The 16,986-nt window shown below is 42.8% G+C and overlaps 2 protein-coding genes across 2 annotated transcripts; one reads left to right on the forward strand and one right to left on the reverse strand.

Annotated features, from left to right (window-relative positions):
• Positions 1 to 3,495: 3,495 nt before the first annotated feature.
• PtA15_7A444 (uncharacterized protein) lies at positions 3,496 to 4,723 on the forward strand (the record flags this gene model as incomplete). The annotated part of the gene is made up of 2 exons (XM_053171051.1): positions 3,496 to 3,835; positions 4,098 to 4,723. The coding sequence occupies 2 exons, from the start codon at positions 3,496 to 3,498 to the stop codon at positions 4,721 to 4,723; spliced, it is 966 nt and encodes a 321-aa protein (XP_053022271.1).
• Positions 4,724 to 10,975: 6,252 nt separating this feature from the next.
• PtA15_7A445 (uncharacterized protein) lies at positions 10,976 to 12,284 on the reverse strand (the record flags this gene model as incomplete). Its single annotated transcript, XM_053171052.1, has 6 exons — positions 10,976 to 11,014; positions 11,112 to 11,293; positions 11,399 to 11,422; positions 11,505 to 11,811; positions 12,003 to 12,046; positions 12,248 to 12,284. The coding sequence occupies 6 exons, from the start codon at positions 12,282 to 12,284 to the stop codon at positions 10,976 to 10,978; spliced, it is 633 nt and encodes a 210-aa protein (XP_053022272.1).
• Positions 12,285 to 16,986: the final 4,702 nt, after the last annotated feature.

The raw sequence follows: 16,986 nt of genomic DNA on the forward strand, positions 1-16,986 counted from the left end.
AATGATTGGTTATGATCAGCTAGTGTGCACTGCTACTGATCTAGGATCAGTACTGATCATTACACTGCCTTGATCATTTCCAATGTTGATCCTCATGAGGATCTGCTTCCCTTGAGCGCTTCCAGTTCCCCCCTGGTCCTGAAGCGCCTCCAAGCGCCTCATGTTCCCTCCTGCTCTTTTCCCCTCTATATAAACACGCCCCCCAGGACTGTTTATCCCTCAGAATATTATTATAGCAAGGTTTAACACATACATAGTTAAACAGTACCTTCATTCTCACTCATCTTTCAATTCAGGAATAACATCAACTCTTGATTACCCTTACCTTTCTGTAGGTAAAACCACAAACCCAAGTTGAGTTATTCCTTGGATGCCTATTAACACTCTGTGTTGATCTGGATGCGCCTTAATTGAGCAAGCCTCTCAGTCAAGATTACTGATAGAGTGAAACCTTTTACAGGTCTTACCACGAACCCATTGGCCCATCCTTTGCATCTTACACTATCATCTTGCTAGTAACAACCCTCTCAGACATGGTTAGTTACATACAGGCTGACAATCTCCGACAGCCTCGGACCTCCCAATCTATATACACCAATGCGGTCGGCCACTCGGATTAGCTTACTCCAACCGTAATCCAAGCTAGTTAGTCCAGACTAACTTAGCAACAGATGCAGATGCTCTAACAGATCTGCTTACTCCCGGATTAGCGCTAATCCCGGCCAGCAACCGCATTGGTGCGGGATAAAAAGCTGTGTAAGTATGTGGTATGCACCTACAGCTTATGTAAGCTGTGTTTGGTGCATACTTTTGGGTGGGGAGGAGTGTCTGCATGCAGCGCTTACTCCCAGGATTAGCAAGGAGTAACTTTACTCCCGCTTACTCCAAATTGTACTCCCGGGAGGAGTTTAGTCCAATTAAATCGGACCCAATGTGGTTGCCAAGGAGGATTAGTTACGCTAATCTTCCCTTAATCTGCAACCGATGTGGATGCTCTAACAGTAGCGCCGCCGTAGCGTAGCGTAGAAAATTTAACACTACGCTACGCTAGCGCTAACGTTAGCGTAGCTGGCCCACCGTTGGCACAAGTCCCTCCTTCGGGGGGCGCTGCGCTCCCCCGAGGAGGGTGTTAAGTTCGCCTCCCGGGGTCCGGGAAACCTAAATCCTCTTGCAGGATGTCGATCAGGTCTCAGTTGCAACTTGCCGCACATGCTTCTACATAAGTTCTGCCCGCCCACCGATGATAATTGACGAAGGAGATTGACGAGTTGTCGATCACCAGTGACCAGAATCGGAAACCAATCCGCCCGCCTGTCTCACACTCTCACTTCTTTCAAGTTCTCGTGCCTTGTTGCCATACCGGGCCTTCCTCTCTGTCTTGACCACCGTCACGGCGATGTTGGACATCTTAGCCTGCTCCGAGGACTTGATAAACACGCAAGCAAACACACTCTCGAATGTCCTGCAAGCAGAAGATGATAAGATCGTGGGTTTAAGTCTCAGCCAGGTAGCCTTCGACCGCGGTCTATTGTCGTTGGAGCCGAGGGGGTGGGGGAGGGTCGCAGACTTAATTAAGGACACCCTGAAGGAAGTTCAAGCTATCACAGGTCCCGACCAACGCGCTACGCTTACAAGCGTCGACGTTCCAGGAACAGATGGAGGTTTTGATGGGCCGGTAGGTGCAGTACGGTATGCTCCTTGCGCACCTCCATCGTTATTCTCTCCATCAGCGTCTATTGTGTAGGGGGAAAGGAGAATGGGAGGGGGGAGAGTTTACCCAGCCAGCGTACAGACATTGTCCCATGCCATAGCTTAATCCGTGCTCTGCCCACCTACACACACACGCAAGAAGCAAAAGGAAATCCCTGGTAGGTGTGTGGGTGTGGATGTATACAGATAGTGAGACGGACCTCGTCCCAGAGTAAAGAAGGATCGAGAATTATCCTAAGCACGGCCTCGTTGTGGGCCCTCCGGAATGAGGACGGGGTCGGAGGCAGAGCGATGGATGCCGACGAGGGCGGGGAGACGGATGAGGGGAAGCACAGGGTCGGTGATGAGGCTGCCGCACTGTGCCATCGTTCACCGCCGTTATGTATATGATCCGGTCCGGTATATGTATGCGCATCCCTTCATTCCAAACCCCATTCAAGATCACACACAAAACACACATTTGCAATCTGGAAACCCGGTTCACAACTGTGAAAATTTTCAAAACCCAATTCAGGACCGGAAACATGCTTTCCAGCATTCCGAAACTGTACTCGTGTGTTTTTCTGCCCCATGATGAATGGAAACATTTGCCTATGTAAACCATCTCGCCGCCGAAAACGTTTCACTTTGCCATTGGCCCAGCCCGTGATGCACACAAATATGTAGAGGTCAAGACTCGTTTCAGCCAGCTATATAGGTTCGACATTTTGATCTTCTAAACAACATACTTGAGATTCAAGCAAGATTTGCAAGCCTAATCCACAATTTTCCTTTATCTTAACTCGGACAAGATGATGGTCATGACCAATAAATTGCTATTTCACATTGCTCTCCAGATGCTTGGGGCGACTCAACTGTTACTATGTGCTCCTATGGAGGGATTAAGTAAGATATTTGCTTACACCTCTTGCGATATTGTGCCTCCCTCATCCTGCACTTTGACTGACTTTTTCATCCATCGAATGTCGGTACATGCTTACAGAACAGATCGCATCCTCAAGTAACTCAGCCAGCAAATTTGTTGATGGTGCTGCGGGGGAGGCAGAGCCTAGAAAACTTGTTTGGCTCGACTTGAACCTAGATCCAAAGGAGGGTATCGAACACGAACACTGGGAGGACCAAGGTGAATAATAGCTTGTTATTTTTTCTCTAGAGGAAATTCAAAAATCGAAGAGATAGCATCCTCAATTGACACAGCCGGCAACTTTGTTGATGGCGCGGCGGGGGAGGCAGAGCCTGGAAAAAGTGCTCGGATTAACCCAGATGAGGGGCAGGGTATCGAAGGTGGACGCTTGGAAGGCCAAGGTAAATAAGACCAGGTTTCCCCCGATAAAATTCCAAAATCCTATCAATTGATTGTTTCTGCCTTGAGCAGCTGGCACTACTGGGAGTGGCATCATCGAATCCACAAGTTGCCCAAAATCAGCACATTTGACGCCAGAAATCAAGTACCCTGGATTCCCCGCCTCGATTAATCTTGCGGACTGTAAAAGGACATACGAAAGGTTCCCCGGCGTACCTGGTTTACAGTCGATAGAAGCAATTCGCAAACTTCAGCATAAATTTTTCTACACCGAAGGTCTTGTCACACCAGAAGACATCATCAATTTAGTGGAGCACTACGAGAAGCTTGCAATTTTGGTGAGCAGCAAGCAAGTCACCATCGTCGGTCAATCAAAAACTTCAACCCTGCAATTTGTGGAGAAGATCGATGCGGCACTTACAGAGCTGACAGCCCAGCTGCGCACAATCCTAACTCCGAGAATCAGCCGCATCTCAGAAACAATGAAAGAACACTATCCCTATAGCATCCAAAGGGCGATTCTTCGGGGACTCGACCGGTATTACGACTTTTTGAGCTGGACAGAAGGTACAATACATATCCAATCGATTGTCGAAGTTCATGTTAAAATCGAGAACCGGGACGGTGTCGCCAAGCCAGAAGACATCTTGAATTTAATTGAGTGCCACCAGAAGCTGATCCGATGGGTGAGCAAAACCCTGGTCCCAGGCCAACCGGAAAGGGCATTATCCTACGGGATGCAGCAGAATACACGGTCACATGCTTGGTACATCAAATTGGCACGTGACGCGTTGATGTCCAACATCCGTGGAATCCTCCTACGTGCATTGCAAGGCCATCCCATCTTGGAGGGCCAAGGTAAATAATAGCTTGTTCTGCTTTGCCTTTAGAAAATTCAAAAATCCTACCAACTAAATATTTCTTTATTCAACAGGTAGCACTACGGGCGACATCCTCACATCCGCAAGTCACCAAAATTTAGAACCCGTCACGCCACAAATCAGGTACTCTGAATTTGACAAGGCAATCGATCTTCCCTACTTCAGGACAAATCATAAATGGTTCCCCGCCATGCCATTTTTAGATTCATTAGAAGCAATCCTTGACCTTCACTCTAAAATTCATTTCAACGACCGTGTTGCCACACCAGAAGACACCATCAATTTATTGAAGCACTACCAGGGGCTTACCAGTATGGTGACCAGCAAACCAGTCACCGTTGTTAGTCAATCAGAAGCTTCAGCCCAGGAATTTCTGGATAATCTCAAAGGGGCACTTGAAAAACTGACGGCCCAGCTGTGTCAAATGATGGATCCATTTAAACTTAGTGACTTAACCCCAGATCCAGTGGAAGTAGACGCTTACAACATCCAAAAAGCAATTCTTCGAGAGATCACTGATAATTATAAGGGTTCCAGGAGACTTCATGGTACAAAATTAATTGAATGGATCGTCACACTTCACAATAGAATTGAAAACCGGAGAGGTGTTGCCAAACCATACGAAACTGTGCAATTAATCAAGTACCACCAGGAGCTTATCCAATGGGTGAACCAAAACCTGCGCCCAGGTCAACCTTTAACACACTTTCAAACGGCTGGGCAACAGGAACACGCTTGGTACGTTGAAAGTGCACGCGTCGTGTTAACAACCACACTGCGTGGAATCCTCCTACGTCCATCAACAGGCCATCCCGATATTTCCCCATAGACAAACCAAAGTAGATGCACAGGGAGCCGTTGCCAAGGCTCAAGACTGCTCCAACAGAGGACCCTTGCAAGCCATCTCTCAAGGTGTGGAAAGCTCTGACTCCTCAAGTTTAGAGAAATGCCGCGCACTCCGTTGTTCCAAGTCCAGCAAAGACCAACCATCAACTGTAGGGGTTTCCACAACATTGTACATACATTATATCTTACACATTCTAGGGGGAATTAAAAAAAACTGTTTTTTACCATCATCTCACTCTATATCAACTGAACAGAACGACATAAACACACGTTGCAAAGAAATGTCACCATTTCTTATATCCCAGTCCTTTCTTTCATTTCAGACTCTCATAGGCTTCCTTCTACTCATTTCTTTGCTTTTGGTTTTAGTTTTTTCTTCTCTTTTTCGTTTGCTTTTGCTATAGTCAAGAAAATAACATCTGCAAACACACAATAAATCTTGCCAATCAGTTCTTACAGCCCAATCATGAATTTCATTTATGACTGGACTCTCCCCAGCCTTATTCTAGTTATCTTAATTTTTGATTTTGGACCTATTCATTTTTTGTTGTTGGCTCAAATAGTTTGTTGCTGTTGGCATTTGGATCTAAGCTGTGTTGGCACAATCAATGATTTTGGTATATTAGGCCATATTATAACTTAGAGACTAGCCTGCAATACTAGACAATGAGCGCCAAGAAGGCCCCCTTCAAGCTTGCAGTTCTTTTTCCAATTGGCCCATCTCTTGATTTTCCCTGTTGATTCTTGATGAAATAATACATCCAACACTGAAATAAAAATTCAAGCAAACACCAGTTGGCATGTGAGAACCATCAGAAATCTGGTGATTGAACTTGAACCTTTTTCATAGGTTGCCTTTGACCAAGCTTCAATGTACCATGACTGGGCATAATGCACAGTGATTGAAAAAAAAAAACTGATGTTTGCTTGAGCCAAGCTACAGTGGAACTTACACAGGAGTATGTTGCATGTCAAATGACAGAAGTTGCACAACTTCTTCTTGTACTGCAAGAGGAAACCAAAAAAAGTATGTATGTCTGAAAGTGGGAATGAAGCAAAGAATTAGTGCCCAGTAAGACCTGAATTTAACAAAGGAAAAAAAAAAAAAAAAAAAAAAAAAAAACAAGAAGAATTGGGTCACAACCACCATGGACGTTTGCTCAGCACCTGTCTATGAGTGCCTTTGCACAATTCATGCCAGGGTTTGGTCTGATCCTTGTTAGTTACTGGTTTGAAGTCTGTTTGAAGTTGTTCTGATCTTGGTTCAAAGACCAGGTCATGTCATTGTAATGCACAATCTATACTAATGTTACCTGGAATCATGCCAGATGTTTTGTGTAATGTAACCGTATAATGTACACCATAACTATGTTGAAACCCAGCCCCACTTTATGATCAGTTGTACTCAGTCTATAATTTTGACCAAAGATAAGAATTTTTTGACCATGATGATTCTTAACCTCTGTTTAAACCCATACCCTAAAGATTGCTCTGGAACATTCTTTTTATAATTTTCAGCGCACAAAGAATTCAAAAGGAGGTGTGTGAGGTGACAGAGTAATTATCAATGCTGCTTGAACTTGGTCCCCTTGGGCCAAGGTATAATATATATGGAGAAGGTATCTTATCCTTGCCAAAAATATGCCAGTTTTTCTTAAATCATGATTTTAATCTGGTTTGAATTCAGTGTGCATTTTCTGAGGGGCTAGCTGGAAGTATTTGTCACACAACTGTACGCCCGTACGTTTGTGTGACACGTATGTTACCACACAGCCAAGCAATGCTGAGCTGAGTGCCCACGCAACACCGGAATATTAGATGAAATATTTAAAAGAGTTATATATATTTTCACCTATATGTACACACATTCTTTTGTTGGGATTTTCTGAAGTGATTAAGAAACCCTGGATAATCTGGGGCTCCCCTGAACTTAGCCCAGACTTCCAACTCTCTTGTGAAAAAAATCATAAAATTTGCTAAGAAAATTATGTGAGAATGCTTGCAGCCCAGATGCCTATCTGCCACCTGCAAGATCACAAGGTGGTTATGGTGATTGATCAGTTATCAGTTTTTCATCATTTGATGCAAAAATAAAACATCAAGGGGATAGCCAGTCAGTGAAGCTCGCTCAGTTCAGAAGGAAATCACCTTTTCTCTCAAAGTATGTGATGCATATAGCATCAATCAATACAAAAGATATAAGTATCCACTATGTTAATTTTTTTCCACAAGTCTATAAATATCTTGAGTGATAAAAACAGAAATAAGATTCATCGAATTTATGCACTTTCATCACAAAGGTATATCTACCAAGCCAAAAGTTTTGTTTTTCATATATGAAAACACATTTTGAGTGGTGTGGACGGCATAATAAGCACATGATCAATGAAAATATATTATTAAATCAAGAAAAATCTGGTTTCTGCCAAGAAATGGAGATTGCTTTGCAATATTGCAGTTGAACACAGGTTCTGGAAAAGATACAATTACTCAAATAGTCCAGTTGGAATGGATATCAGGTTGATATGGAACCATGTCCAACATGAATTCATGCAAGATTCAGCATCAATTCAGACACACTTGAGCATTAATTCAATCCAAAATTACCCATAAATTGGTGTCAAGTTCTGCAAGAGATCTTAAAGGGTTCCTAAAGAGAGGGGTGAAGGCACTTGCACCAAAGTGCTGAGCAAACATCCGTGGTGAACCATCTTTAAAGATGCTGCCCTTCCAATGTCTGTATGATCCTTCTCTGCGGCTGCCCCTGAGCAGCCACTTCTGCTGTAGTGATGTAGTTGTGTCGGACTTGGGGAATTGAATATGTCCAGGCGGAGTTGTGGACTGCGGGTGCGGAAGGCTGGCGCAGAATGGAACAGAACTAAGAAGTTTCACCAATGCAGAGCAGGGGGCAACTGTACAAAATGCTGCGGTGGGAGGAGCTGGGATGGAACTCAGCTGGCTAGTAGCGGCGCTGATTGGGGGAAGCCGTGGCAGCTCAACTGGGCTGCGTCAGTGGGTGTAGCTAGGGAGAGAGGAGTCAACAATGTGCGGCAAAGTTGAAAGGAGATCAGTGTGAGAGCAAATTTGTGTGAAGTTACACGCTGTAGAGGAAGAGAGTGGTCCCATCACCAAAAGTGTCTGCGCCACTCCTCCGCAAGATTATCCTGGAAAAAGTCGGGTGATTTGGAGAACTCTGCTCCGCCAACGTTGAGGGCTCCAAGCGGGGCAAATAAAGTAAAGCATGTAAAATAATAAAGCTCTGCAAAGGTAAACCATTAAATAAAGCTCCACCATATGAAGAAGATAACTCTGCAAAAAAACAAGAAAACAGCCGTAAAGCAAGCACAACTGTAACACATAAAGCAAGTCCTCAATGTAAAACTCGGCTCCACAACGTACACAAACTAAAAGAAGCACAACAGTCTGCAAAGTATAGTAAAAACCGCAAAAGAGAGTCTGTGGGGAGTATGAGGCAGAATCCTCCCCCCACCATGGTTTTATAGAGAAAAAGAAGAGAACTAAAAGATATCATCCTTCTGCCTCCCATGCACGCCATCCGCCAACTCCGTTCATACGCGCACACTTGTAATCTGCCAAGGACTATACACACGCACGCACGTCATCCGCCAAGCTCCACTCTCATGCTAACTCCTGTTGTCTCCGCGGCTTGCCTTTGCCTGCCGTTGAACTCCTCTCTCTAGCTTCCACCCCCCTGTCTAGCCTATGATTTCAGGATCCCACACACAGCCTCTGCCCTAACTACGCCTGCTGAAGTAGCCCACTTAAGCTGCCATGGCTTCCCCCAATCACTTCCTCTGCTAGCCAGTCCGCGCTGGCTTGCTCAGTTTGAGTCCAGTTCCGCCGTCAAGCTCCGCGTGCCGCCGCCTTCATTTGCGCGCTCCTTTCCGTGTTGCCTGCGCTCTGCACCGTCCGCACTCTGTGTTGAGCTAGACTAGGGCTGAGATCAGCGCACACAAGGTAGGGGCGAGTGGATATGAGTGTGGAAGGATGATTCATTACACCTGAGTCAGCGGCAGGAAGCGAGAAACAGAAGAAAGAAAGAAGAAACAAGAACAGAACATAAGAATATACCTGAGATCAGCGCACACAAGGTAGGGGCGAGTGGAGATGAGTGTGGAAGGATGAGGAGAGGAGACCTTCCACGTGCGCTGTCTCAGGTATACTAACTACATGTGAAATGAGTGTGAAATGTGAAAAGATGTGAAATACATGTATGTAGCAGAGAAAAAGAAACTGAGGTAGGAAACACTGGTTGAAGAACTGATTGCTTCATGGACAATCTGACATGTGTTCCAGAATTGATCACCACAATGCCTAGGTGAATGGCCTCAATATCATGAATTGAGAAAGAGGTCGGGATCTCAAACAGCTACGGAAACAGGTAAGGAAAGCAAACCTTGTACCGCATCCCAAACCGCCGAAGTGGACAGAAAAAACTGCTAGCCACGCGAGCGGGAAGATGAGGCTCAATGTTGTAACAGCTGCGCTGCTTTTGGCGCAGCGGTTTTTTGTGTGGCTGCGCGCAGCGGCCAGACCGCTGCACAAACCGCTTTTTGTTTTCCCTGAAAAAAAAAAATGACTTTAGCGCGCTAAAAAAAACTCTATGTAGCTCTGAGCCGCTGCGCTTCAGTGTTTTTTTTTTTTAGTGCTTGTTGGTTTGACATTGCCCACTAGGTAAATACTAGGTTATGTAGACTAGAGGCCAAGGCGGCTTTGCCGCTGCACTTTTTGAGGTACAGCGGAATTCTATCTGGCAAAGTGTTCAGTAAAAATAATTCAGAGATTTTGTAGAAATATTGATGCCTGTTACTGGTTCTTGAAGACAGTTTAACTCTTTTGAATGATGTGTACCAGTCATTGAAGCAAGTATTACTTTTTTGAATTCTGGAGACCATTCATTGAAGATCTTGACTCTTTTGAATTGTGGGTTTCAGTCATTGACAAGAATATAACTCTCTTGAATTGCTGGCACCTCTAAATGCAAGTCTCTTGAATCCCTGGCACCTATCATTCAAGGGAGTGTTACTCTATCAAATGGTAGAAAAACAAATCAGCTGGGCAGAACTGCAACTTCAAAAGAGTGTGAAAACAGATCAGTTCAAAGCCTCCCAGAGTCCCTTCAATGAATGTAAAATAAGGATCTCAGGCAGCCTGATCTATGTACCCTCTCTGGAAAACCTGACTCATCCCAAAGAGACCTGATCAGACAAGTGAATAAAGTGATTCCAGACTTAAATACTTCCCTTCAACAAAATACTATGCAAATGATATTGTGTTGGATATATCATCACAAGGCCCAATGTGCATTGTCTTCATTTTTTCAAGACTCTCAAAAACACCAAAAAAATAAAAACTGATTCAAAAAGTTAATGATAGATACCTCCAACTTAAGACAAAACCCAAAAGACAATTCTTGTCCTAGAAAACCACTGTTTTAAACTCATAGGGGAACCCCCATGAGCAACCATTGATCATTAGAAATAGACTTCTGACAAACACCTCAATCTGAATCACCTAATCACCTCCTCCTTGTATATATTTCAAGCTTCAATCACTTTGAATATATGGGAAAACAGAAATGAGAGGACACAAGTTAATTCTAGGTGTAAGCAAGAAATAAAACCTCCTTGCCAATGATTGCTGTTATTCTTCTTGCAAGAAATATCAATTACTGGAAGCATATTTGGTGAGTACAAATCACAGAGAGAGGTGCATGGTGCCCAACTGGCTTTGGCAGTCTTGATCAAACCAAGCTAAAAATGGCAGTTCAGACAATAAATGATGTTCATTGATTCATTTGATATTCTGTTTTTTTAGTAGAAAAGTAAGATTTGAATAGCCACATGGGTTTGGTAATAACACTCAAACACTGCAAAAAAAACTGTGTCAACTGTGAGCAGTTGACATGCGGTAACTCTGAGGAAGCTTGTGGTGTTACACCAGCCTTACCCAAGGTTTGACTCAACCAAAGCGTCAATGCACAGTCACTGTGCACCTTGCACAGTGACTGTGCCAACAAAGGCACTTGTGCATTCAGGTGGAGTTACAATGGTAGCTTGGCTTGAGTATCCTGCATGTCAACTGCAAGCAGTTGACCAAGTTTTTTTTGCAGTGAAAATAAGCTGAGGTGAGGAATATTTGATGTCAAGCTACACACTTTTGACTGTTCTTAAATACAATGTGTGTTGCCGTGAGCATTTTCCGATCCCCAACATCATAATCTTTGGATGACCATTGCTGAAGCAGCTCCTCCCTGTTGCAATTTTGTCAAAGGTTTGAAAAAAAATAATCAGAATTTACGGTAATCGGTGAAGAAAGAAAAGAGATGATGAGAGAATATAGCGGCTAACTCCATTGCAAACTCCAGCCACGCCATATTTGCCTGGTTTCAAGGAATGAATCAAGCTGACGACAATCCAACAACAACTGCTGCCAATAGGGTGGCCCAAAGCGACCGCTCCACCGTTGACATTGACTTTGTCGGCTTTGATTCCAAGGATTTTCATACTGGCGAGGGCAACGACGGGAAAGGCTTCATTGATTTCGATTTTCGTCATGTCTTTGAACTCCAAGCCTGCTTTCTCTAATTCCATCGGGATTGCAAGAGTGGGGGCGATAGGGAAGTCGATTGGCGCACAGGCCGCCTCGGCATAGGCTGGTGCTACGTAGTTTTATATATTGATTCTTGAGCCAACGTGAACCCTTGAAAGACGAGTACACAAATTTAAAATGATGCTGCTTACAGATGATTTTAGCCAGCTTTTTGATTCCCCTCAATCGAGATTCTTCAGCCGTCATGAGTACAACAGCACTTGCCCCATCATTTAAGGTGAATGCGTTGGCGGCTGTGACGGTACCTCGTTCGTTTTTGAAGACTGGTTTCAATTTTCTGACCTTATCAAACTTGATGTTTATATGGTCTTCATCCTTGGAAACAATGGTGACTTTGTCCAATAGTTTAAAGTTTATCTCAACCAGTACGATTTTGTCTTTGAATGCCCCAGCTTCCCAAGCTTTCGCGGCCCGTTGGTAGGATTCAATTGCAAAGTTCTTGGGTATCTGTTCCGATCAAATGCTTTACCGCCGTCTCCTTGGCACAGGATCCCATGTGGAGTTGGTTGTAGGGGTCCCACAATCCATCCTTGATAATTGCGTCGGATACTGAGAAGTATCCAAAAGAGTTTCCTCAGGGTAAATAGAAGCTGTTGCAGAGTTTCGACCACATGTTCAGAGTAACAGACCAAGTTCAAGAGAAAGAGGTTTAACTCTGACGGTTCCAAACTGACTAAACTAAAAACATTGGTCAGGCAGTTGTTGCTAGAGACCCCATTTGGCTATCCAACTTACAGAGGGTTTCAAAAAGTCCATCAAGGATGATTTCAGAGACTTGCCCAAAGTCTGATGGTCGGGACCCAGCCCGATGCTGCAGAAAGAATGGAGGAGGCGGTTGCGTCGGGTTTTGGTGCAGCCAAGTTAAGTAGCAGACCACCAGTTTGAAACATGTGTTGTTGAGGGCTGGCCATTTTTGGTTGACATGAGGCAGAGTGGGTCGAGTGGAATACAGGGTGGCTGCAACGGTTTGACATGGTGTTTTAGCTGGACCAATCCGAATCAAGCTACATATACTGAGGTGGTGTTGGTGACAATCACTGGAGATGAAGGACTGCCTTCAGGCCAACACCATGGCAACTGGCTCGGCGGAGGGGGGCATGAGGATACCGCCCTTCTTGGGCTTGGCGGCCGTGGGGTTGGTATGGTGTTCAGGGGTCTTTTCACGAGAGATGTGGCTGCACGGTCAATAGCTTAAAAAGCACCACTTGATGATTGTTTTCCCCCAGGGAGATTGGAGACGCTGCACTTCCAGCTATCCATCTCCCTCAACCCTTCCGCTGCTGCACGTGCGCAGTTTGAAGGGCAAAGAGTGGGCCCCCCACTGGTCACCAGCCTTTGCTGTGGGCCGGGGGCCTTCACGTCCAGTCCTTTTGACCTGTGCGCTTGACGCGGGCTGGGGACTGAGCCTGTGGCACAGCACTTTTGCTGATGTTGAAAGGCTATTTGAGTTGTGGGAATAGTTACGGTTGTTGCTTTCTATTTTTATAATTTGGAGAAACCCATGATTTTTTTTCTCACTTTTGAAAGTTGCAGGGGGAACCCATGATTTTTTTTCTCACTTTTTTAAAGTTGTAGAGGGAACCCAAGGTTTTTTTTTTTTTTTTGGATTCAGGCAAATGGATGACTTCCCGTGGGCTAAAAATTCAGATCTGTCAGGCCAGGTTAAACCTTACTGGCTGGTGAGAACTTGATCTCAATCACTTTTCACCAGCAAGTAAGGTTTAGATCTGTGAAATTTTAGTCTGTATGGGGGGCGTAGATCCTACGGGAAGTCTTCCAATCTGTGTCTTTAACAAATCTGTGTCTTTAATAAACTTAGATACATACAATGATGTTTTAGAATAAAATACATGATTAAATGATTTGAGATTATTTTTATCGTTGAGTATCATTTGTTTTTATCTGAGTGATTTTTTGAGGGAAGAAAGAAAGAAAAGAAAACAACACACCCAAAGAAAGTGATAAAATCAAAAATCCATCTCTTTTAACAAGTCTAAACCTTTGCGAAAGCCAAATCTGGTTAACTTCCGTCACAACTGCGGCCCAGACAGTGTGTTATGTGGTTTCTCAAGCCACATACCCTGATGATGTAAGCGGGCAGGAAGTTAACCAAACTTGACCCCTGCTAGGATTTAGCCCAATCTCTCCCACCAAGTACATGAATGAAAACCACACTAAAACAGTAAGTCAATCTCTACAAACTCTCTCTTTTTTGAATAATAAAAATAAATAACTAATTTAGTCTTTTTCATTGACAGAGGTTCTGATGTTTTTGAACCAATTGGTTTCAAGAATGAATATTGACAGTGTTTCAAAAGTCAATGGATTATTGAGTAAGTGTTTTAACAAATTTGGATTAATCTTGATTTTATTTGCTACTAATCTTGTTCTAAACTTTCTTCTTTGATTTGAATATTTCTTGCATTTAATAAGGTAATGATTGACTGTTTCTGGCGAGTGACAGAAATCACAATTTGGAGAATCAATTTTTTTGATATGGAAGAGGAAATCATTCTGAGGAGAATGCCCCAATCAAAGTTGATAGATTGTTGAACTCAGCCCCCTTTTGATTTGATTTAGTGAGTTGAAGATTTTAGCCGGTTTGTTGGTTAGAGAAATGTGATTTTGGATAATAGATTGTTTCTTCTTATCAAATTTGAATTTTGATCAGATTAATTGCTGAATATTGGCTAACGTTCTGGGTTGCTGATTAAGATCAAATAGACAATTCCCTTTGGTAGCACCTTTAGCAAGTTGATCCACTATCTTGTTTTCAGGAATCCCCACATGGCCCGGACACCAACATAACAAAATCAAAAATTGAAAAGTTGATTTTAATAATTCAATCTTGTTGAAAACCTGAATGGAAACTGATTGGTTCAAGACCGAATGGGGTGGATGTGAAATGACTTGAAGGGCAGCTTGGTTATCCAAATAGATACTGATCTGATTCGAAAAGGGTAATTGATTGTTGAAAAATACATTCTTGACAATATCAAGGCCGATATTGATGGCTTGAAATTCTGCTTTGAAGGCCAAGCTTTTATCAGCATCATTGATTCAACAGGCAAACAATATCCTGTCATTGAGAAGAGCCGCAGATGCTGTCCCTTTTTCAGGAATATTGGATCCGTCTGTAAACACTAGAATCTCTTTTTTATTCTTTTTATCTAAAAGTTGGTTAGTAAAAATTTCCTTAGCTTTGTTTTTATCAATATTTAGATTACTAATATTCATTTTAAAATCCAGCCATGGGGGAAAGACATGTTGCTTAATGACTTCAATTGAATCAAAATCATACTCTGGGATTAACTGTTTGTTGAGAACATTGTGGACCAAAGACAGATGTTTACGAGGTGTGTTATTGATTTCCTTCTTGACAATGTTTTTGATTGGATGATCATCGGTAGCTGTTAATCTTTTACACAAATATAAGTGGTTTTTCCTTTTTAGAATATCAAAAAAAGGAATTAGCGGTGAGTCTCTGTCAAGGAATTCGCACGGAGTGGTCCTAAAAGCCCCAAGAATAATTCTGTTAGCTTGATTATTGATTTTACTAATAAAATTTTTGACCGCTGCTTTGCTCCTTTTGGATGCCCAAATTGGGCATCCATACAGAACTCTAGATTGAAGGACGCTAATGATTAAATTTCGGCATTGCTGAAGCCCCAAACCAAAGGAACACCAAGAAATCCAATTAAGCTGATTGACCATATTGGTTCCACATTTTTTGACTTTGTCGAGGTGGAGTTTGAACAACAGACGAGGATCCAGAATGATGCCTAGATATTTGACCGCTTCTGATTGTTCCATCACAATTTCACCAAGTTGAAAACGTTGGGATGCTATCAATCTGTGAGTAAAATTCATAAACTTTGCTTTCTTTTTATCAAAGATTGCATTATTCTTTTTTCCCCAATCTAATGATTGCTGTCCTTCCTGTTCAAGTATAGAAACAGCATTCTCAAGTCGTTTATCAGCAACAAAATGTGTAACGTCATCAATAAAACCTAATGAAATCTTGTTTAGATTCCGGGTAAGGGAATTATTGACAAGAAGATTGGAATTGTATATGATGTAAAGGATAGGAGATAACGGTGATCCCTGGGGAAGACCGCATTTTAACTCAAAAGAAGGAGAAAGATAATTGTCCATGCAAAGTGAAGTAGTTTGGTTGGACAGAAGTGAGTGAATAATATTTGCCAAATACATAGGAACATTATATTTGATGAGGGTGTTGATAAGACAATCTTTAATAACCAATGGGTAGGCAGATTTAACATCAAGAAAAAGTGCCAAAACAATCTTATTCTCTCGCCACTTTTGGCGAATCCAAGAAGACAGAAAAAGGTTTGCATCATCTGTGCACCTGTTTGCTCTGCCCCCGAAGTGGCCTTGAGCTAATACTTGATTATTTTTGGCCCAGAAAGTTATTCTTTTTGTCAGAAGACTCTTGAACCCTTTTCCGAGACACAATAATAACGCTATTGGTTGATACAATCCAGGAAGAGCATATGAATCTTTATCAGCCTTGCGGATGACTACCGTGATGGCATTTCTCCAGTATTGAGGAAAGTATCCCAGATGGAGACAAGCCGTAAACAATTTCACTAGCAACGGATTGATAATCTTTCTGCTCCATACTAAGAGTTCATTTGCAACCTCATCATGGCGGCATGCTTTTTTATTTGGAAGCTTAGATAGGATATTATTGATCTCTGATTCAGAAATGGTGGGAAAAAAATCAGGTCTGGAAAAATCGGGAAGAAGAATATCACTAGTGTTGCAGTTTATTGGGACTTCGGATATCCCTTTAAAAAGAAGGTTATCTTGTTCCTCCTTATCTGATGTAAGCTCCTCTCTTTCATTTAACAATGGCGCAACATTCCCACTGCTACTTGGTTTAGTGAACTTATATGCTTTAAATAATTGATGATCTTTGCTTTCAGCTAAAAAATTACGTTCTTTTCAGCTCAAAGACTTTATCTTTAAAAATCTTCTGCCAATGGTGGTAGCAATCACATGCTTGAACCAAATGAGCAATGAGCATCCATTTACAAGTCTGATTTCTTTTTTTAACAATTGGTGAGAGGATCTCACTGTCCCACCATGATTTAAACTTAGTTTTGTTGACCTTGAATAATTTCTTCTGTTTGTTGAACAAGTTTTGAATAAAGACAGTTAGTTTGTTAAAAAAAGAATCAATATCAAGCTCATTAAGCAAAGGAACTTCGCCAAGAACATCGATACTTGTGCTTGAATTGACACAAAGCTTTTCAACATTCAATCTTTTGAGATCAACAGATAATCGGGTAATCGGACAGGGATGCGGATTAGAGCATTCACATTGGTCGGGTTAAATCGCCGGGTTAAGGCGAGTTGACCCAACCAAACCTGATTGGCCACTCGCATTGGTGCCGGGTTAACATTGGGTTAACAAACCAGAAGTTTGATTTCAGGTTTGTGGTCGCTAAATTTAGCAACCACTAACCTGGAATCAAACCTCTGGTTTGCTAGTCCAGGTTCCACCAGGTTTGATTCAGGGACATTCAAATCATCTCCAACTTCGTCAACACCCACCAGTGCCACCAGTGTGGTGCTCCATTCCAAACC

This window comes from Puccinia triticina, chromosome 7A, assembly GCF_026914185.1.
Source record: "Puccinia triticina chromosome 7A, complete sequence".
NCBI classification, from domain to species: Eukaryota; Fungi; Basidiomycota; class Pucciniomycetes; order Pucciniales; family Pucciniaceae; genus Puccinia; species Puccinia triticina.